The 21403-nt window shown below is 40.2% G+C and overlaps 1 protein-coding gene across 2 annotated transcripts in view; it reads left to right on the top strand.

Annotated features, from left to right (window-relative positions):
* UBL3 (ubiquitin like 3) overlaps positions 1-21403 on the top strand; it is a 65256-nt gene that overhangs the window by 1475 nt on the left and 42378 nt on the right. Inside the window, exon 1 of one of the 2 annotated variants that reach the window (XM_084981400.1) lies at positions 5927-6396. The exons of the other annotated variant lie outside the window; for it this stretch is intronic. Coding sequence (XP_084837526.1) covers positions 6349-6396 — 48 coding nt within the window. The 5' untranslated portion in view covers positions 5927-6348. Of the gene's footprint in view, positions 1-5926; positions 6397-21403 lie in introns of those variants that run through there. 2 annotated transcript variants of the gene reach the window in all.

Below are 21403 nucleotides of genomic sequence, written 5' to 3'. Positions count from 1 at the left end.
TAAAACACATTATTGATTGAGCCTTGGTCCTGCACTGTTGAGAAGTGGAAACAAAAAGTACTCTTGTTGATTGACGCGTTTCTTTTTGCTTATAAAGGCTGAGCTTAGGAGACTGTCGACTAACAGGAACCGTGTGGGTTTACAGTGCTGGGAGGTGGGTTCGTGGGAGTGTTACATTACCCTGTGCCGTCCTAGGGGCAAACCTAATGCACTTAATGGGAAGATGAATGGTTTTGTTTATGAAAGAATTAAAGTTAACATAGTTGTACTCGCTTACATTAACTTAACGTTTGAGTGTTTTCGTATTTCAGCGAAAAAACAAAATTGAATTTTGCCGATGACTAAATTTTAAAATGTCAGATATTTCGAAGGACTGAACCTCATTTACAGGCTGTAAAATTAAAAAAAAAATTAAATGGTTCTAAATGGCACATTTTGACCTTGGTTTAAAGACATTGTGCTTGCGTTTGATTTCCCTTTTAATGCGCTATTTAAATGCAAAGCAACCACAGTGTTCCGTCTCTGGGGTGGCCACCCGGCCACCTTAACTCTCCTTCCCAAGTCGAGTGTTAAAACTCGAGCTTCGCCCTTAGAGTTTTCCCTTCCTTCCCGGTAGCACACTCCGAATAGTCTCCTGCCCACGTGAGGAGAGCTGGGCTTGGTTTCCTGCCCCTCACTGTCCCGGTTGCCTGGGGAGGTCTCTGGCCGGAGCTGGAAAATGCTCTTCCCCGGTTTGATGGTGGCTCTGTGGGCGCATCACCTCCAGCAAAGATTTGCTCTCTCTCGAAAGCCTCCATTTTATGTCACCATGCACACTGTAAGATCGGATCACCCCGAGTACTTTTTATCTGTCACGGAAGTTGTAGTGAAATAGATTGCTGTCCTTAAACAGTGCCACCACTTTCCTTTAGGCCCAGTGATGAAGAAAAGCTAGGATGTGCGTAGCATCAGTCACAAATTGAGATGATTTGGGGAATACTGTTTCAAGTCAGAGAGAAGGTTGAGCAGCTCATGTGGGATCAGGGGACCAGGAAGTAGCGACACGGTTTTATTAATAGCTGCAGTTATAAGATATAAACTATTAATGTTTTAAACTGTACTTGAAGGCCTTGATGATTCTGTGGTGCTTTGAGATCCCTTGATGAAAGGTGATATGCAAGGGCAAAGCAGTATTATGTAATAAACGTATAATGCCCTGGTGATGCTCTGAGGGTGTCTAAGGCACAGCTCAGAATCGATGGTTCTGAGTATTTTCTATGTCTTCGTTTTCTACCTGCCCAACTTGTTGGAAGACTTGAGGGTCTTTTCCAGTGTTAAAGCCTTTAAAACCTTCGTTTGCTACGACAAAAATGCTGTTGCTGTTGCATTTTGCTTAAGACGTGCCTTCATTTGGTATGTACCTGGAATGCTCAACTTTTTGAAATTTAAGAAGATATATGTGGGTTAGAAGTTGTCGATTAAATGCTTCAAATTTGTTAAACCCTTCACTATCAATAACTGACAATCTGCATTTACATTCATGACTTAAAGTGAAAAAAATTTTACCACTCTTGAAAAGCGTCAGCCTTGCCACCTCCACCTCTTTCCACAGGCTGGCGTTTCCCTTGAAGCATAACTCTGAATTGATCAGGATACAGTCTTGCAAGTATGAATACATAGATTTTTGCTGGGTGCAGTAAAATTTTCAGGTTTCTCAGTGGTAGCAGTTGTACATGTTGTTTAGAAAACAAATATTATGCTCTCTCACATGTTTATGGTGCTTGTCAGTTGTATAGGAAAATCTTACTTGGGAGATGAGGTGGGGCAGTGAAGTTATAGCCCTGGTCATGTTTTCGTTGGAGGTAATTCATTCTTGAGCTGTAATAATTGCTAAATCAATTGATGTGTTCTGTCAAGTCTTATGACAGTTATTGTGACTCACTTTAAAATCGATTTTTTAACATCACTTCTTTTGTGAATAAAATTCACATTTAGAATTTATTTTTTAACACTCAGTAAATGTTTATGTTTACCATAAGGGGTCTCTCTTACTTTTAGTCAAATTTAGCAAGGCTGGTTTGTGTAGGGAGTGGGAGTGGCACCTCTAGTGAATGATTTTTCCGTATTCTTTACAAAAAAATTTGCGGTTAATACTTTTTCAGTTAGTATTCTATGAAGAGTCCTATAAGTAATATAAATGTATTTACTTAAAATAATTGGCTTTTCCTTTACTGAGAGGATTGAGTGAACTAAGAGATATACTAATATTCTACTGTAATAATTTTTTTGTGAGAAAAATATGAAAATATCTGAACAGAAATCATTGTAATACATTGTGTTTAAATAATTCATTTTTTTCCCTCAGCCCAAATCACAGTTCACGATGGGGCAGTATTCATCGCTTATAATTGTAGCATGAATTATGTTAATGACTTAGGTTTTCTGAAAGGAAATGTTTATCCTTTCTGTAGTAACAAGGCCTAAGGCTGGGTAGATAAGGTGGTAATTTTGTTTTCTGAACTGGGAAAGTTATCAAGAAATAAATTATTGCATTTATAAAATGATTGTATAAAACATTTGAGCTCCTATTTAGAGAGCATTGGAGAAATTATACTTTATGATAGCTATAAAATTGGAAGCCCTATCTGAGATAGAGAAATTGACAATTTGTGTAAGAATAATGGCAAAGCAGTTTTGGTATTTGAAACATTTTACATGATAAAATATTTCAAGAAAAACCCTTTATCTTTTTCATACTGTTAACATAGAAGTTGTAGCAGATGTAACCATTTTTAGTCTGGTGTTAAATAAGTTAATGGTAATTTGATATTTTCTAGTGCTTAGTTAATATTTTTATTGTAATGTCTTGGCTCTTCCACGTGTGAAAGAAATATTGGAGCCCTCTAGTGGACAGGAAGTTATGAAAATGAATTTCTTTTCAAAGTGAAGTTTTATCACTTTTCCAAGTTAAAGTAAAATGACAGACACGGGGTATACCAGAGGAAAATGCCTTACCAGAAAAAGGTCTGGAGGACAGAAGAAATTTTAACTTGAACTTTGGAGAAAGAGTATATTAAGATCTGATGCCCCCAATTTTGTCTTTACTTCGAGCTCCTTTTCATTTTTCTTTCTCTTGCAAGAGCCTTTATTCCAAATAAAGGTTGGGAGGTTTTATGAAGCTAAACAGTAGCTAAGTACCATTTATACATAGACACACACACACACACACACACACACACACACACACACACGAGGTGATTTGCTGAACAGCTTAGTAAATAATAGATCTCTAATGGAATGTCTCTCTAAATTGTTGTACTTGACAGTGCCTTAAATTTGGTGTTCTGGGAGTTCCTGTCGTGGCGCAGTGGTTAATGAATCCGACTAGGAACCATGAGGTTGCCGGTTCGGTCCCTGCCCTTGCTCAGCGGGTTAACGATCCGGCGTTGCCGTGAGCTGTGGTGTAGGTTGCAGACGCGGCTCGGATGCAGCGTTGCTGTGGCTCTGGCATAGGCCGGTGGCGACAGCTCCGATTCAACCCCTAGCCCGGGAACCTCCATATGCCGCGGGAGCGGCCCAAGAAAAGACAAAAAGACAAAAAAAAAAAAAAAAAAATTTGATGTTTTGAATTACACATTTTTGTTGAGAAAACAGGTGACATGATTTCCCTCAGCTTTGCGTGCCTTTTCCCCTCCAGCTCTGAATCCTGCTCCTCCGGCTCTTGTCCCTCTCCTGATTCTAGTTCCTTCTTGTCCGCAGTGATCTTTCCTTCCTGTGAGCCATTTTCTGTTGGTGTAGTTCACATTCTCATATGATGTCAAATTTACATGAATACATTTCTTATGCTTATTGTATCTTCCATAGTTTCTAAAACAGACATTTAAAAACTGTTGGGTGATGTGCTTGACTCTTGAAGCCTTGCTCTCTGTTATTTGTGGGAAAGGCGGAAGTCCCATCCTGCTCACTACTGCTGATCATGATGACGTTAGATGTGAAGTCTGTGATATTTGCTCTGTTACTACTTCGGATATGAAAAATACATTTTTAGTATTAAGGCTTGAAGTTACTTTAAATTATGGATAAAGAGCTGATGGCTCTATTACTTTTCATAACATGGAATAGTAAATACATTTTAGGAGACTGAAGCATATATTTCTTAAATATGCTCTTTAAGACGTCTTCTCATTCAGGGGAAAAACTGAAAATGACTGGTAGAATTCATGGTACCTGGAAACCCTGGGTAGTAAATTATTCTGAATCAGTAAGTTTTGTGAATAAATGAAGGTTGTTTTTGGAAATATCCCATTCTCTTTTGGATTCCTGTCCTGTTTGCTTATGTGTAATATGCTCTGCATAATGTAACTGAATTTTGGTGCCTTAGAGCCATCATTTGAATATTACTGATTGAGCTCGGTGAAGCTCATGGAGTATTTCACTGTGTAGTATAGTATCATTATTCTGTCAACTGTAACTGTCCTACCCTCAGCACCTGAAACAGATTGTGAAGCTCTAGGCACCTTCACTGCTAGTTCAGTAATTTACAAAGTGAGATGAGGCAAGTCAGTGGAGATGTGAGAATAAAAATATTAGAATATCTAGTTGTTGATTTTGTGCTCCACGAAGGGGGAGGAATTTTGCTTTTGTGTTAACATATAGATTGGCTCTGAAAAAGCCTCCAGGCTCTTCTGAAAGGTTCACGTTCAGATGAGCACTGTTTGCTGAGGGAAGGTCTGGGAATTCTGTAATGTAGAGGCCTGCAGCAGCACCATGAGTTTCTCAAAGTTCGTGCAGTTTTTCTGTTACAGTATAGAGTTACTCTTAAAAATACTTTTTAAGAGAATCTGTGATACTTTATATGAAAATGAGCAGAAGTTCAGCATCAAAGTACTTAAGAGAGTTGGAGAACTCAAAGCTGAGTTACCCATTTGAAAAAGATGAATATTCTAGATGCCGATCTTTTCCATGAGGACAAGAAGCTGTCAATGACATGCAGATATTTTTGAGAAAACAAACAGCAAGTTGTCTTTTTAGGGCAATTGACACCTAACCAATAAGTGGAAAAAATAACCTGCTTTTCAGAAGAAATGTTGTGGAGAGAAAACATACAGATTTTGAAAACCTGTTTCGATTTTTTCAGTCCATTGAAGAATATTCCTCACAGCGAATTTCATTGGACTTAAGACCCATTTAATAGAAACCCATTTAATAGAAATGAAAAGCAGCACATTTTCCTTAGTAATAGCTGACACCAGGTAAAATAAAAGTGTAATAACACTGATGTCAGGTAACTCACTTTTACCAAAAACTTGTGCGTATTTGGTAATTGAAAAGTGACACGATCTTTAAACCCGTCAGTGACATAGTCTTTTCTGTGGATCTGCGCATCTTCGTGAGCTGGGTTTTCCAGTTATGACTTGTGACAGCTCTTAAAACCAAGTGTCAAAATACATGGAACTTTGCAAACTGGGACACCAAGATTTTAAAAAATAAAGAAGCATCTTCAATAAAAGTGCTCTCACTTACCATGTAACAGTAATAGTAGTTTTAATGATTGCAAGATTAAAACAAGTTAATATTTAAAATAGCTAAAAATGAAAATTAAAAATATTTGAAATTTTAAATTCTGTTTTAGTGTATGTTTTATAATATACATAAAATGTGATTTATAAATGAATATACACATATGGAGGTACATGCTGAAGTACGTTATAATGGGGATGTTCAGTCAAAAAATTGTAGAAGCTGTGTGTAAGATGACTTCAGATTCCTGAGCATTTTAAGTTATATTGATATTTATAGTTTTTAATATCTGTCTTGTTGAACAGTTGTATTTTTTTGTGCTCAGTATGCCCACCTGTCCCTTTCTAACTCTTTACATTGCAGATTCTAATTTGCTGTGGGTGTCGTAACCAGATTTTCAAAGTTTATTGGGATAAAGTATGTTAACAATGAGGAAATGGTGTCCAAGTAGGATTTTCAGGAGTTCTTCGGGTAAAGTGCCTGGTCTTTATTTCACGGACTTGAACATCTCTGTTTGGTTGCTTAGAGTTCTCTTTACTTGAGGGGCTTATTTTCTAGCTCCTAGCTGTGTTTTGCAGAGAGGTAGAGCCTTGACAGTGATGAGCTGGGTAGATGATTAAAAAATAAAATTACATGCGTAGCTTTATTTTGAGCTCGTAGGGGAAAGATGCTAATGTTTGTTGTGTACTGGCTCTTTACCAGCCAGATGCTTGGCATTTTAGAGGATGACATTTAGTTGACGCCTCACCGTGACCCTGGGTAAATAGGCTGGTATATTGGCAGAGAAGCTGCTGTTGCCTACCAGGTGAAGGCCACAGGAATACATCTGTAGTGAACCAAGTCTGGTCGATGGACTTGCAGCAAGGATGCTCCTGCCTGAGCAGCCGCGCAGTCTCGGTAAGAGGGATTGGAGAAGGGTTGGGTGGGGATTGGGCTGCGTCGCATGAGTCTCAGGAGAGAGCGGAGGCGGTGGAGACCCGGGCCCTGGAGTGGACGTGGGTTAGTAACTGGATCGCTCAGCTGTCTTGGTTTAGGAGGCAGGGGAGAGGACGGGGCTGAGGAGATGGTTAGTCCCTTTGGAGCTGTAGTGTGGCCCTGGGAGAAAACTTAGTTAGTCCCTCTTGTCTCTGTCTTTGAGAGACATCGCCAAGCGACAGTCAGCAGAGCTGAGTTTCACTTTCTCACAGCCTGGGTTCAGAGAGGCTGAGGCACTTGTTTGAAGTCACGTAGCTGGAAAATGGAGAGCGAGGCTAGGCATTTGGGTCTCGTGGCAAGAGTGATAAACGTACTGAGCCCTCCCCCCCATACCTGAGCAAACATTGCTAAATCCCTCAGGCACCTTCCTAGCCCGAACACCTCAGAGTCCTTCCCAGCACCTGCTCCAGGTAGCTTGCAAAATACTCTGGGTTGGAATGATTTTTTTTTTTTTTTTTTTTGTCTTTTGGCCATTTCTAGGGCCGCTCCCGCGGCATATGGAGGTTCCCAAGCTAGGGGTCTAATCAGAGCTGTAGCCGCCAGCTTACACCAGAGCCACAGCAACGCGGGATCCGAGCTGTGTCTGCAACCTACACCACAGCTCACAGCAACGCTGGATCCTTAACCCACTGAGCAAGGCCAGGGATCAAACCCGCAACCTCATGGTTCTTGGATTCGTTAACCACTGCGCCACGATGGGAACTCCCTGGGTTGGAATGATTTTAATGCAGATGGATTTTCTCATTAATTGCTAAAGTTAAAGGGAGTTTTCTCTAAGTTTATTGGACCTTTGAGTCCTTTGGTATGTATATTGTACAATAGAATTTTTTACCGCTTTGAATGCAGAAACTATTACTGCTTTATGTATGTAACACATACATTGATTTAATGCTTTCAGGGTATTTTGGTTTTGTCTTCAAACTAACCACGTATGTATGGTGCAGATTCTCTGTTGATTGATTCAGATGTAGTAGCATTTTTTTGTATGGTCTAAATATAATATATACCTGGGCAATTTTCTATGACTAGATTTTGAGAAGAAAGTGTTCTTTCTGTTGAAGAAAGTTGTCTTAAGTTAGATGTATCTTTTGTTTATGAACATAAATTAAGATGGCAATTCATTGTGTCTAGAAACAGTGTTTTCTTATGTTTAATTGTATTTACTTTCATGTAAAATTACTGTTTTTGCCGTAGAAATATTCCTACTTTTATATATCCTGCTTTTTTCATTTAGTTACATATCATTAACTGCTATCCATACAAATAAGTGTAGAACTGTGTTATAATTTTGAACTGATTTTGATAGCTGTACCTAAATTATTTGGCTTTCTGGCCTTTTTTTATTATGCATGATTTTCTTAATATGCTACAATACATTTCATTTACAGTGTTTGCATTTTTGTTCATAAAAGATTGACTAGTAATTTTTTTTTTTTGTCTTTTTAGGGCCATACCCACAGCATATGGAGGTTCCCAGGCTAGGGGTCGAATCAGAGCTGCACCTGCCGACCCACACCACAGCCACAGCCACGCCAGATCCAAGCCACGTCTGCGACCTACACCACAGCTTACAGCAACGCCGGATCCTTAACCCACTTAGCAAGGCAGGGGATTGAACCCGAATCCGCATGGATACTAGTTGGATTAGTTACCACTGAGCCATGATGGGAACTCCCTGACTAATAATTTTTAATTTCTTGTAAAGTCTTTGGCAGATTTAGGTTGTGCTGATTTCATAAAATGACCTGGGAGAGTTTTTAAATTTATTTTTTATTGAAGTATAGTTGATTTATAATATTGTGTTAATTTCTGCTGTGCAGCAAAGGGATTCAGTTACACATACATATTCTTTTTAAAATATTCTTTTCCGGAGTTCCCATTGTGGCGCAGTGGTTAACGAATCTGACTAGGAACCGTGAGGTTGTGGGTTCGGTCCCTGCCCTTGCTCAGTGGATTAAGGATCCGGCATTGCCGTGAGCTGTGGTGTAGATTGCAGACATGGCTCGGATCCCGCGTTGCTGTGGCTCTGGCGTAGGCCGGTGGCTACAGCTCCGATTCAACCCCTAGCCTGGGAACCTCCATATGCCGCGGGAGCGGCCCAAGAAATAGCAAAAAAAAAAAAAAGGCAAAAAAATAAAATAAAATATTCTTTTCCATTTTGACTCATCCCGGGGTCGTGTATCTAGTTCCCTGTGCCGTACAGTAGGACCTTGGTGTTATCCATTCTAAATAGAATAGTGTGTGTCCACTAACCCCAAAGTCCCACTCTATCCTCCCCCCACCTGGGAAATGTGCTTTGTTTCGTTTTGTTTTAATTTTCTGGAAGGGTTTGTGACAAAGATTGATTTTATTTCGTCCATATGTGTTTGGGAGAATTCACTGGTAGAGCCATTTGGGATTTTCCTCCGGGGATTATGGTAATAGTAATACTCACGTTGTTGAAATAACCGTTACTCGTTTCAAGTTGGTGTCCGCATGGACCTTTTTTGGAAGTCTGCATTTCTGCCTGTTTTACTGCATTTTCTTCGGGGTAATTTTCCTTTTATCTAAGGAACTCCCTTAAGGATTGCTTTTAGTACAGGTCTTCTAGTAATAATTCTGGTTTTGTTTACCTGGAATTTTTTTTTCGTCTTTTTAGGGCCGCACCCACAACCTATAGAGGTTTCCAGGCTAGGGGTCGAATCGGAGCGTAGCCACCAGCCTGCGCCACAGCCACAGCAGTGTGGAATCCGAGCTGTGTCTGTGACCTGCACCACAGCTCACGGCAATGCCAGATCCGTAAGCCACTGAGTGAGGCCAGGGATTGAACCTGTGTCCTCATGGAGGCTAGTCACATTTGTTTCAACTGAACCATGATGGGAACTCCTAGAAATGTATTTATTAACCTTCATTTTTAAAGGGTCTCTTAGCATCTTCAAGTTATTTTATAATCTGGCTCCCACTGTTTCTGTTAAGTCAGCCTTTGGTCTTAACTGTTTTTCCTTTGAAGTCAGTGTGTTTTTCTTTGGTCATTTTTGAGATTTTTAACTTTGGTTTTTATCAGTTTTACTGTTGTGTGCATATGCACACATGACTTTTATTCTTTATGGGTTTGTAGAGTGTCTTGAGTCTGTGTCTTGCTGTCTTTCTCATTTTGGGGATTTTTTAAGTTGGGATTCTTAAAATACTGTTTCTATCCAATTATTTCCTTCTGGGACTACAGATACATGTATGTTAAGTCATGTCACAATTTTTTATTGTTTTTTCTTCCTCTATGTATTTATTTGTTTGTATATTGTTGTTGAGCTATCTTCAGGCTCACTTATCACATCTTCTCTGTCCAGTATCTGGTTACACCTAGTATTGAGTTCTTAATTTCAGTTTTTGTATTTTCAGTTCTAAAGATATACAGAGTCAAGTTCTCACAGCGTTCTCGCCTATTTTCTTGAGTATATAAACATTGTTGTAAAGTTTGTTTGATAACCCTAATACTTACGTCACCCATGAGCCTGTTTCTGTAATGTTAACATTGTGATGAAAAGTTATAGGGGATCTTGGAGTTGTCTTGTGGCTCAGTAGGTTTAAAGATCTGGCCTTGTCACCTCCGCGGCTTGGGTCATGGCTGTGGTGTGGATTCAACCCCAAGTTTCCGAATACCACAAGTGTTGCCAAAAAGAAAATGTGTAGAGGATCTGAATGAGGTTAGCTTTCTCCAGATAGAAAGATGTTATTAGTATTTTCTGGCAAGCAGTTGGAAAAACATTGATTGCTTTGATTCATCAGTGATTGATAAAGACGTAAGCCTGGATTCAGGGTAATCAGGAAATTCAAATAACCTCCTAGTGCATAGCCCTTCTGAAGGCTCGTTTATTAAAAGTCTGGCGTATTTACCAAGATGCCTCTTCCTTGGCAAGCCCTGAATTTTAAGTATTGTGAGGCTGATCAGAGCTCGGCTTAGTTTTCTAGCCTCTTTGCAGCATTTTTTTGATGAGTTTTCCTGCATTTCAGTCCATGTTGTTTATGATTCAGCATATTCCTGAGGGCCAAAATTGAGCAGAATGATGGGCTTGTTTTTCGTGGTTCCTTTTTAGCTGGGAGCCTCAATTCCTGGCTACCTTAGTAGTACAGAACTCCAGTTTTTGTCTTCCCAGCCCAATGAGAGTGATACAAGCTCAGGGCTACTGCTTTCTGCTTGGCCTGGGTGCCCTGTAATGGGCAGGTATCCCAAGGGGAAACGGCCTCTTTCTCTGCATCCCCTTCTCTAGGTTCCTGATGTCCTGGCTCTCCTGGTTGTTCTCTCTGAGCCTTCAGATAACTCAGTGTGTTGGTTTGGTGTTTCACCTCACTTTCATGGTTGTTTTCAGTGGGAAAGGTGGTCTGCTACTGCTATTCCCTCATCGCTTGACCCAGTCGCCTTTCCTATTTGTACTTTAGTTTCTTTCTTTTTTGTTTTTGTTTTTACTATTTTGGATGTAGGATCACCAGTTTTTCTTTCTCTTCAGTCCTAAGGGTAGCTAAGAATAGCTAAAATTAATCAAATACTTTACTGCGTTACTTAGCCGAGCATTTGCCTAAGTCAGACATCTAGGAGTCATATGTGATTTCTCCCTTCCCTCATCCCCCGAATCCCGCCATTTCGAACTCTGTCTGGAACCCATCAAGTTCTCATCATCTCCATGCTCCCACCCTATTGCAGGTACCGTCTCTCTCTCCTGGATGGGGCTTTAGTCTTAGCACTAATTTTCTGCTTCCATTCACATTCCCCTGTAAGACATTTTGCAAAAATAGCCTGAGTGATTTTTATGAGACATAAATTGGGTTATCTTTCCCTCTGAAAAAAACAGAAAACCTCAGCAGCTTTCCACTGAAGAATAAATTCCCATAGAATAAAATCGCAAATTCCTGTGGTTTTCCTTCTGAGTCCAGCGTCATCCAGCTCTTGCCTGGCTCTGCGAGTGGCTTCCTGGGCGTCAGGTGCACCGGGTCCCCTCAGCTCCTCAGACAGGCCCCAGCCTTTGCACACGTCAGTCTCCTCACCCACACCCTCATCCGGTGCCCTCTGTGCGTGGGGAACGAGCGTCTCAGCTTTCCTGTCCTCGGAGACACTTTTCCTGACCACATCGAAAGCTGAATTCCCTCACTTCCCTGATTTCTGACCAGAAGCCACCCTATAGGCTTCCTCTGTAGCACCTGTCACACTTGGTAATTCATCTGTCTTCAGACTTGTTGTGGTTGTCATAGATTCTCTGAAGCAGGAGTGTCTGTCTCATTTGCCACTGTAGCCAGTAAGTGTGGTGCCTTTTGTATGGTAGGTTCTTCGTAAATATTTCTGGGTTAAAGAAAGAAATGACGATTAGAGGCATTGTGCCAAGCTGATGACCTGAAACAGATTTAATCCTCCAGAAAACCCTCTCAGAATAAGCTTATCAGGTAGGTAGGTGCTAGTGTTAGCTGCATTTTATTGGTGAGGAAAGTGAGCCTTAATGATATTTGCTCATTTTCCCGAAGCCAGCCAGCTAGGTGGGCTTTTTTGTGTTCTTGGATATTTTTGAATTTCTAACTTTTTGACCATTCTTTACGTTTTAATGTCATAGCCTCTTCACTGTATCTTAAAGCCAATGACTATTATTTTACTAACATTCTGGTATTTCAACTTTCACTTCTTAGGTTTTTTTTAACATTTTAAAATAGCCACAATTTCAGAAAGAAAGTTAGAAACTTATAATGGAAGTTGGAAAGGTATTAATAGAATTTAAATACTTGAAGTGGTGGGTTTGCAATGTCGCTATCAAGTATTGCAGCGATTTTTCAAGCAGTAAAACTTCATTCCTTTGTGACTAAATAGAAAATATTCGTTATAATTGTTACAACTTTGTTATATGTTTGTTGTATTTGAATATATATAAAAATGCATATTCTAAGAAAACGTTTTTGAGCCTTTTGCATTTATTTAAAGGACGGTTGTATAGATTTTTATTTTTATCCTTCACTATAATTAATAGAATTTCCAAGTTAGATACCATTTCATTTTCATACTTATTAATCTACACATAACAGTCCTACTCTTTTTATTTCTCTGCATTATTCAGTCAGTCAATCAGCAAGTATTTGTTGAGCACGTGCTATATGCCAGGCACTTTTTTAGGCTCTAGTGTACAATGGTGAGTGAAGCAGACAAAATTCCTCCCCTGATGGAGCTTACATTTAAGTAGAGACTTTAAACACAATAAATAAGGAAAGTATATAGTATCTTAGATGTTGGTAAGTAGGACAGAGACAAATAAAGCAGGGGAGGGGCTTGGAGGGTGCTGGGAGGGATGCCTGGGTTGTTAAGTTTTAAGTAGTGCCGTCAGGGGAGAGCACACTAAGATGCTGGCCGTGTAAGGGTCTGTAGGAAATGCCAGCCATCCAGGTATCTTGCGGAGTCACTGCCAGGTGGAGGAGTATGGCTTCATTTGGTGTCTTTGTTCCCTTTCAGTTTCTCTAGCTGTCTTTTGTCCTTGGCTTGAATTTTTGTGTTTCTCGTGGTTTTTGTTTTCTGTCCTTTGTGATCTAAGTGATCATTATCCTGCTCACTAATTGGTATAACAAACATTTATTGGCTGCTAGTGTGCCAGATGGGTCCTGTCAGTGGTCAGAGCCAGTCAGTCGTCTCTAATGTCTCTTGAATCCATTTCCTGTTCTTTATCTCCACTCCCCTTCTACCAGGTCTTCATCCAGGTACCTTGCCTCTTCACTACTGTTTATCTGCCTTTCACCCTTTCCAACGTGGGTCTTTTGAAGACACAGATTTCATCATTTGACTCTTCTGCTTAATCGTGGTTGGCCGTTGCTTACAGGCCAATCCAGGCCAAGCTCCTTAGGTGGTGGCAGTAAGGCTCTTAGCACTTGGGCTTCCATCCAGCCTCGCCTCCTGCTGTTGCCCTTTGGCCTGTGTTTGGGTTGTAGCAAACCCTCTGCTTGCCTGGAGATCTTTCTGTTACATTTATGCTTCTCTCTTTCATCCTTGCTGAGCCTTCCTTTCTGCTTAGAGGCACCTTCTCCTCCCTTCTGGCGCCATTTGTAGTGAAGACTTGTTCTCAGTGGCAGTGTTAATTCCTTGGTAATGCCTTAATTACTTACTTGGTCAGGCACTTTATCACTCTACGTATAGCACATGCTGGGAACTCCATAATGAAGGGTCAGTTGAGACCAAGCTGTCCCCTAGGAGGGACCAAGGGAGAATAGCCAGAGTGACAGGATGGCTTTTTCCTTCAGGAGTTGCGTGCAGCCTGAAGCACCGAGTCCAGAGGGACAGAGCTAACGCAAATCCTGTTCTTGTCTCAGCATCCCTGGTTCTGCTGAACCCAGAGGTTGCTAGGTAGTGATGAGTCTCAGCATTACTGGCTGCATCATCATAACACCAGATGAAGGCCTGGTCCACAGACAAGCTCGGGGAAAGGGATGGGATCCTAGCTGATTGGTCTGGAATACAGAACTGGCTCTTAATCAGTTTACTCTCCCGTAAATGTCATTACCTCTGCTCTAGCCCTTGTAAATATTTTCTATTTCATCCGCTAGACAAACTCTGTGCTCTTTGAGGGCAGAGAGAGGCCTTACCCGACTCATCTTTCTTTGCCCCTCTTCCTAGCTCTGTGCCTATGATATAGAAAATGCTCAGTGACTGTGGAATCGGCACTGCAGCTTTGTCCAGTAGAGCTTTCTGCAGTAATCGAAATATTCTTTTATCTGTGCTGTCCAGTGAGGTAGCCACTAGCTACATGTGGCTCTTGAGCACCTGCAAAGGGGCTTTTGTGGCTGAAGAATGAAATTTAAAATTTTGTTTAATTGAAATATAAATAGTTATGTGTGTCTAAGGGTTATGAAAGTGCGGTTATATAGTTTATATAATTAATTCTCACTGCACTAAAGAAATCTTTTTTTTTTTTTTAATGCTTGTATTTCAAAAGGTCCTAAACTGCTAAGTTTTTAGTTTTACTTTCTATGATTGTGGTTCTCAGTGTCCACATTCATTTTTTGCTCCTGTCATTATATATGCTGTCATAAGCCTTTCTTTTAACTTTTGGATTTAACTACATGCCATAGAAAGACATGCAGTCAAGCTAATGGAATTCTTTTAAAAGAAAGCAAAATGGTATATAAATACCTGGGAGTCGTCTTTGTCTTCTCCTTAACCCTGGTAAGAATGTGGACTTAGCTCTCAGGAAAGAAGAGAGGACCGAAAGTATAAATTAGCGTGGGCATTAAATTAAAGACAAAGAATAGCAATATGAGATTACATGAATTCACCAAGAGACAAGGGACAGCCCAAAAGTATAGTGCGTCTATTTAGAGATAAGAGAATTTTAAAAATGAGAAAAGGAACAAAGCTATGGGAAATTTTCTTTCTTTCTTTTTTTTTAAGTGTGACTCTCTTGAAAGCCATGCAAGAAGAAACCCAAGGAGGAGTAGTGATGGGCAGAGGCGGCGATGGCAAGCAGACTGGGTCAGGCTCAGTTACAGTCTCTATTGTGGAATTTGGTCAAGGAGGTGCAGATCATGACTTGTCAGATATCTCAGTGTGATCACAACAGTGTTTTTGTTATAGTTTACGGAGTTTTTTTCTGTCTTGAAGTGCTAGGCAAAGAAGAATTCAGCATGTCCACTTTTTTTTTTTTTCTCTGAATGGTTGCTGCTGAACCAGCAACCCTACTACTAGGTTAACAGAAATTCATCAGTGTGGATAAAAAGGATCCATTTCAGAGCAAAAAGCAGGTATTATTCATGCTTGTTCAGATTATATATAATAGCAAAGTAAAACGTTTTGATGGATAGAAAGTGTTGATAAAAGGTAAATATGAACACAAACTGAAAAGTAGTGATGAATTAAAAAAAAAGTGATTCAGGGTTTACTTTAGTAATATATCTTGAGCTATTTCTTGTTAAATTCTTCTTACCCAGAGAAAGGCAGTTTTACTACCAAACTGAGACATTTTGCCTCTCCGAGGTGCTGTCAGACTCCCAGCCAGCATGGGAGGCAAGCAAATGGCTCTTTGATTTCCCAGAGTGCTGTCTGCCTTGCTCCTTTGGGACTTAGGACAGGCAGCCAAGAAGAATGAAAAATGGGTAGGGGGAGCATTTTCCCTAAATATCTTTATTCTGAGGTAGAGATGGGTTCACTCTTAGGTTGTTTATAGTGCAGTTTTAAACTTATTATTGTATTTTTATTTTCAAATTATGCCAACACATGAGTCATATCTGAAGTTTCATTTCTCAAGTAGAACCACTGGCTATAGAGCCGCAGTCTTCTTGGAATAGTTCAGGTGGCCTTCTTAGTTGGATGAAAGGAAGGACAATCTACCCTGAGATTGTAAAACCTTTTTCCTGTTTCCTAAATGACTTGAGTAACTTATTAACTTCTAGTTACCTGAGAAATGCACCAAAGATAATGGGAAGTACGAAGGGAGACGTCCCAGAACAGGCACAGCAGGTAGTACAAAGGCAGGAGCAGTCACTTGAAAACGTGGTCAGTACTTACATGGTCACATAGTATTAATTTTAGCTAAAGCCTAAATTCCCTAATGCAGCCATCCTTGTTTTGTCAGTCTTAGCATATAATATTTTAAAAAATAAACTGTTTAGAGGAAAAGGTAGTCGTGATTGTGCATGTCAAGTAGGTAAATGGGATCGCCACTCAGCAGAAAGTGAAGTTTGACTTCTCTTCCACAATAAGATGAAGGACGCTTATACTTTTCTTTGGCGTCTCCATGTCCTTGACCAGTGTTTTCTAAGGGCAGGTGTTCATCTGGCTTGTCTCATTTGCCCTTTCTTGGCTGTAACCTCTTTATTTTATGCATTTACTTTTAAAAATCTAAACTTCATTGTTTTGCTTGTTATTGTTTTGTTCAAATTTTGTAACTGATTAGAAAAGCAATAGGTTTATTGAAAAACTTGTAAAGCATTTTTAAAAAATTACCATTGATAGAATTCTGTTACTTAGTGTAAATGCTGTTAATGTTGTGCTCTCTACCCTCCTGACTTGTTCTGTGTGTGATACATGTAAATGTGTGTCTGTGTATACTGTTGATGATTCGCTTTGAAATGTTCTGATTTGGGAGGTCTTAAAGAGCAAATTTAACTATGTGTAGGCTTACACATTCACTCATAAGAAAGCTTATTAAATCTTAGGGTTTTTCCAAAGAATAAAATAGGCTTCTTTTTAGCATGTTATATCTGGACCACTCTGGCTTTTTATTTTTTTTTATTATTATTATTTTTTTCTTTTTAGGGCCTCACCTACAGCACATTGAAGTTCCCAGGCTAAGGGTCAAATTGTAGCTGCCGCTGCAGGCCCACACCACAGCCACAGCAACATAGGATCTGTAACCCACTGAGCAAGGGCAGGGATTGAACCCGCATCCTCATTAATACTGGTTGGGTTTGTTACTGCTGAGCCACAATGGGAACTCCTGATCTTGACTCTTTTAAAACAATCACAGTTATCACCACAGCTTCAAAATTAGCAATAATTACCTAATATTATCAACTATACAGATATAAAGCACATAAAGACAAGTTTTTATGGTGCTTTACAGTAATTTTGAACTGAGAAGTTTAACACTTAAAGATGTGTTTAGCATTAAAGTGATTTTTGTCTTCTGACCATTGAGAAGTGTAGAAGGCATACGAAAAGTTCTTTTCTAATTCTGTTTTAGTCAGAATTCTTAGAGTTCACGGTTTTCCTATCTTTTTTTTTTTTTTTTTTTTTTTTTGTCTTTTTGTCTTTTTGCTATTTCCCGGGCCGCTGCCGAGGCCTATGGAGTTTCCCAGGCTGGGGGTCGAATCAGAGCTGTTGCCACCGGCCTACGCCAGAGCCACAGCAACGCGGGATCCGAGCCACGTCTGCGACCTACACCACAGCTCAAGGCAACGCCGGATCGTTAACCCACTGAGCAAGGGCAGGGATGAACCCGCAACCTCATGGTTCCTAGTCGGATTCGTTAACCACTGCGCCACGACAGGAACTCCATGTTTTTTCTGTCTTAACTCTAAAAGAAGTAAAAAGTATTTTGACGTTGCTGTCAGAACATACAGACTGTTGAACACCGGCCACTAATGTTGAGCGTGAGCACACAGGTGACAGACACACTGTGTGGCCTAAGAACTTTTCAACAAGTAAACTATCAAAGCTAAAAAAATTGCATAAAGATTTAAAAGTAGTTCTTGGGAGTTCCCATCGTGGCGCAGTGGTTAACGAATCCGACTAGGAACCCTGAGGTTGGGGGTTCGGTCCCTGCCCTTGCTCAGTGGGTTAACGATCCGGCGTTGCCATGAGCTGCGGTGTAGGTCGCAGACTCGGCTCGGATCCCGCGTTACTGTGGCTCTGGCGTAGGCCGGTGGCTACAGCTCTGATTCGACCCCTAGCCTGGTAACCTCCATATGCCGTGGGAGCGGCCCAAAGAAATAGCAAAAAGACAAAAAAAAAAAAAAAAAAGTTGTTCTTGGACAAAGAAATATCTTTCAGGTGATTGATTGGCTTTAATCTGGGAAATCATTAGGTTGCTATTGTTCTTTTTTATTGAAAGGAAAAAGGAAGAAGATGGTATTTGTACCGTTGGTGAGTGACCTAGACAGTTTGTTCTCTTTTTCCTTTGCTTTGTAGTAGGTTAGTAGTTATTTAAATAATTGATGTTAAGTGCCTCTGAATTCCTGTGGTTTGAAGGCTTTGCAGATACTATTAACTTTCTCTTCCTGACTGAAGAGGATGTGTGTGATAGTATCTTTTTTCCTTAGTCAGTCTAAATTTAGACTCCATGATCATGAATTAGCTTGGGAGTGTATTTGAACTAGAAGTAAAATGTGGCTGTTCTTATGTTGTAGCTTTTTTTGCTTCTTAACATCCTTTTTTCACTCCTTTGTGCAGTTAAGGGTGAATGGAGAGCTAAAAATAAACATTTGTAAACAGTTTAAGTTAGAAGTTATTTTTCTATAACTCTTGAACTGAATAAAAGCAAAAGTTTAAAAAATTCTTTGAGTCAAATTTCATTTGGAATCCTTAGCTTGCAGAGAAGGCATTTCTTTTTTTTTTTTTTTTTTGTCTTTTTGCTATTTCTTGGGCCGCTCCCTCGGCATATGGAGGTTCCCAGGCTAGGGGTCGAATCAGAGCTGTAGCCACCGGCCTACGCCAGAGCCACAGTAACGCGGGATCCGAGCCGAGTCTGCGACCTACACCGCAGCTCATGGCAACGCCGGATCGTTAACGCACTGAGCAAGGGCAGGGATGAACCCGCAACCTCATGGTTCCTGGTCGGATTCGTTAACCACTGCGCCACGACGGGAACTCCCCAGAGAAGGCATTTCTTGTCTGGTTGCCATTCACCCAGCTCCCTGCTTTCCCATCTCTCAAAACCCAACCCACTTTTAGATCCAAGTAGGGACTAGCCACTTGGGCAAGTTCATCCATACATGTACCTGTGTACCTCTGAATTTGCACTTGAATATCCCTTGTAACAAACTTGATGATCGTTTTTTGGCTGGAGGGTTTTTGTTTGTTTGCCTCTGATCAGTTTCTACTTTTAGAATTGCATCCCAGATTGACATTTAAAACATCAAAAACCTTTAGAAACCCTGTCCTTTCTAATACCCTTGAGCTGCTTTGTGTACAGCCCTGCTCCTCTCCTGACCCATTCTCTTGGTACCACGGCTGCAGCTGCTTCATCACAACACGCAGCCCTGCCTCCACAGGGGGGAGGGGACCACAGTGGTGATTAAATCACAAAAGCAAGCCTGGGCAACTTAAATCATATTTTTAAAAATTCAGGGTTTTGTTGCCTTTACAGACCTGTCAAACAGGAGGCAAAGTAAACAGAGGAACTGAAATTTATGTTTTATAATTTATATTTTTAAACAGTATAGCATATGGAGCTATATAGCAGTAGCCTTACCCCATGTTGACATTCAAAGTCTAAACTGGAAAATGCTTTTGTTCTTTTATTCCAGGATGAGTAAAATAAAGCAGACAAGAAATTAAATTCATGGTGAATACCTTCTACATGCGATTTCAAGAACTGACATGGTTTAGCAATTAGCACCATAGCTTGGAACTGAACAGTCCTCAGCACAAAATGTCCAGGAATAGAAGGGACACAACACAGCAACATTGCCACAGTTTTTGTCTTGCTCTTGAGGATAGTTACTTGCAGCCAAGAGAGTTTGCGTTCTTTAGCTTGAATCCAGATACGATACAACACAGGGTAGATTAACCCCTGATTTACCTGGTGGCTAGCTTTATAGCAATCTCTGCTGTGTAGAGTTTAGCCAACACCAAGAAAATAACAATGAAGCCCTCCAAACAGCAAAATATCACACCAATTCTTATAACCAAATCGGTAAGCTTTATTCCTAGAAGATTTCCAGAGTTCAACATTGATGACGTAGTTGCTCTTATTTTAGATGCAGTTTAAACCCGATTATCTCAGCTCACACCCAGAGTATGCTCTCTGGGTAGCCACAACAGGCAGCTTCTATGATAAAATCTTAGCATTATCAGTTGGTTCTAAAAGTAATTTCCCTAAATTCCGTGATTATATTTCATAATCTAGTCAGTTTCTTCAGTACCTTCAGTGCTTTAACTCGGGGGAAGAAGGGGCTCTGCGCAGAGTAACAGAGTATCTGTACAATTAACATAATTAAGTAATACTGATAAAATTGCAGTATATTTATACAGTGCTTTACATAAAGTTAACAGAATGCTTTCATTCATACTGTCTTAATAGGTTAATTCGTCTAATTCAGAGTCTGCAGACTGAAAAATCCTAAAAAGTGGCAGAACTCCTAGCAAACATCCCAGAAGCTTAGCTGAGAACCTACCTAATAGATGCTAAAGGCATCACTGTGTGATAAATGATATTTATGATGGTTTCATGCAGAGACAGGTTATTCGGTCAATATTGAAGGATGCTAAGCTGATCTCCCCTAGAAAGTGTAGATTATGCAGGCATGCACGAGTTGCTGTAGAAGATAAAGTGACGAAAGGACTGTATGGGCTTCCTTTATTTCTTTAAAAGAGTTCAGCTCTTCCATGGAGTGCTTTTCTGTTTGGATTGGGATCGGTTTAATCAGTCTGTGAATGAGAAAGCCAGTTGTTTGCCCAGGTAGGGAACCACTCTAGTAACTTAGAGTTACATCTCTCTTGCAATTCAGGAAGCACAGCTTCCTGAGAATTTCTGCAAAATGCCCGTCATGTTGCGCCAATTTTTGTTCTGTGGTTCTGAGTTGAGAAGATAGTACATATTTGGGGATTAAATAGTTTATAGAAGACTCTGAATAAAATTTTAGTTTTGCAATGGGTTAAATATATTCCTTGGCTTCTGGCCCTCCCAAATTTATTCAGGAAATTTCTAACTTGGTAAAGTGGTTTTGATGTTAAATGTCTTTGACTCCTTTGATCCGTGGCGGTCTGGTAATTCATGGCAATTTCCCCAAGTATGTACATTTAAAAATCTGGAGCATCCAGACTAGAGGATCTCAGAAGTTTGAAGCAGATGCATTTCCCCTGTCTACTTTCCACCTGACTCATTTCTGTTTGAGATCTCAGTTTAGGAGCGCCTTCCTCTGGGGTGCTTTTCTAGGCCCTTTTAAATGTATGTTGGTGCTGGTCGGCTCCTTGTACCCGGTGACACGGGATTTCCGTTGTAGCGCTCAGTCCCATCGGATTGACTTTTCCGGGACTACTTTGTTTTGCCCAGGGTCGGGAACTAATAATGATGTTTTAAAAATATTTGCTCAACATGTATTTAATGGAAGAAAGATAAATTAATTTTATTTCCATAACATTTCCGTATAGAAACAAATACCTTACAGCTTAATTTCTACTGGCTAAAGCAGGGTCAGTGTTCTAAAAGAAACTAGAGGGAGTTCCTGTCGTAGCTTAGAAGAAATGACTGTGACTAGCGTCCATGAGGGCGCTGGT

This window comes from Sus scrofa, chromosome 11 (genome assembly GCF_054392235.1).
Source record: "Sus scrofa isolate SSC_HxYL_T2T_F1_AM1 chromosome 11, Sscrofa_HxYL_maternal_Yorkshire_Landrace_v2.0, whole genome shotgun sequence".
NCBI classification, from domain to species: domain Eukaryota; kingdom Metazoa; phylum Chordata; class Mammalia; order Artiodactyla; family Suidae; genus Sus; species Sus scrofa.
Note: the sequence above shows the minus strand (reverse complement) of the source record. Positions and strands in the feature narration are given on the sequence as shown.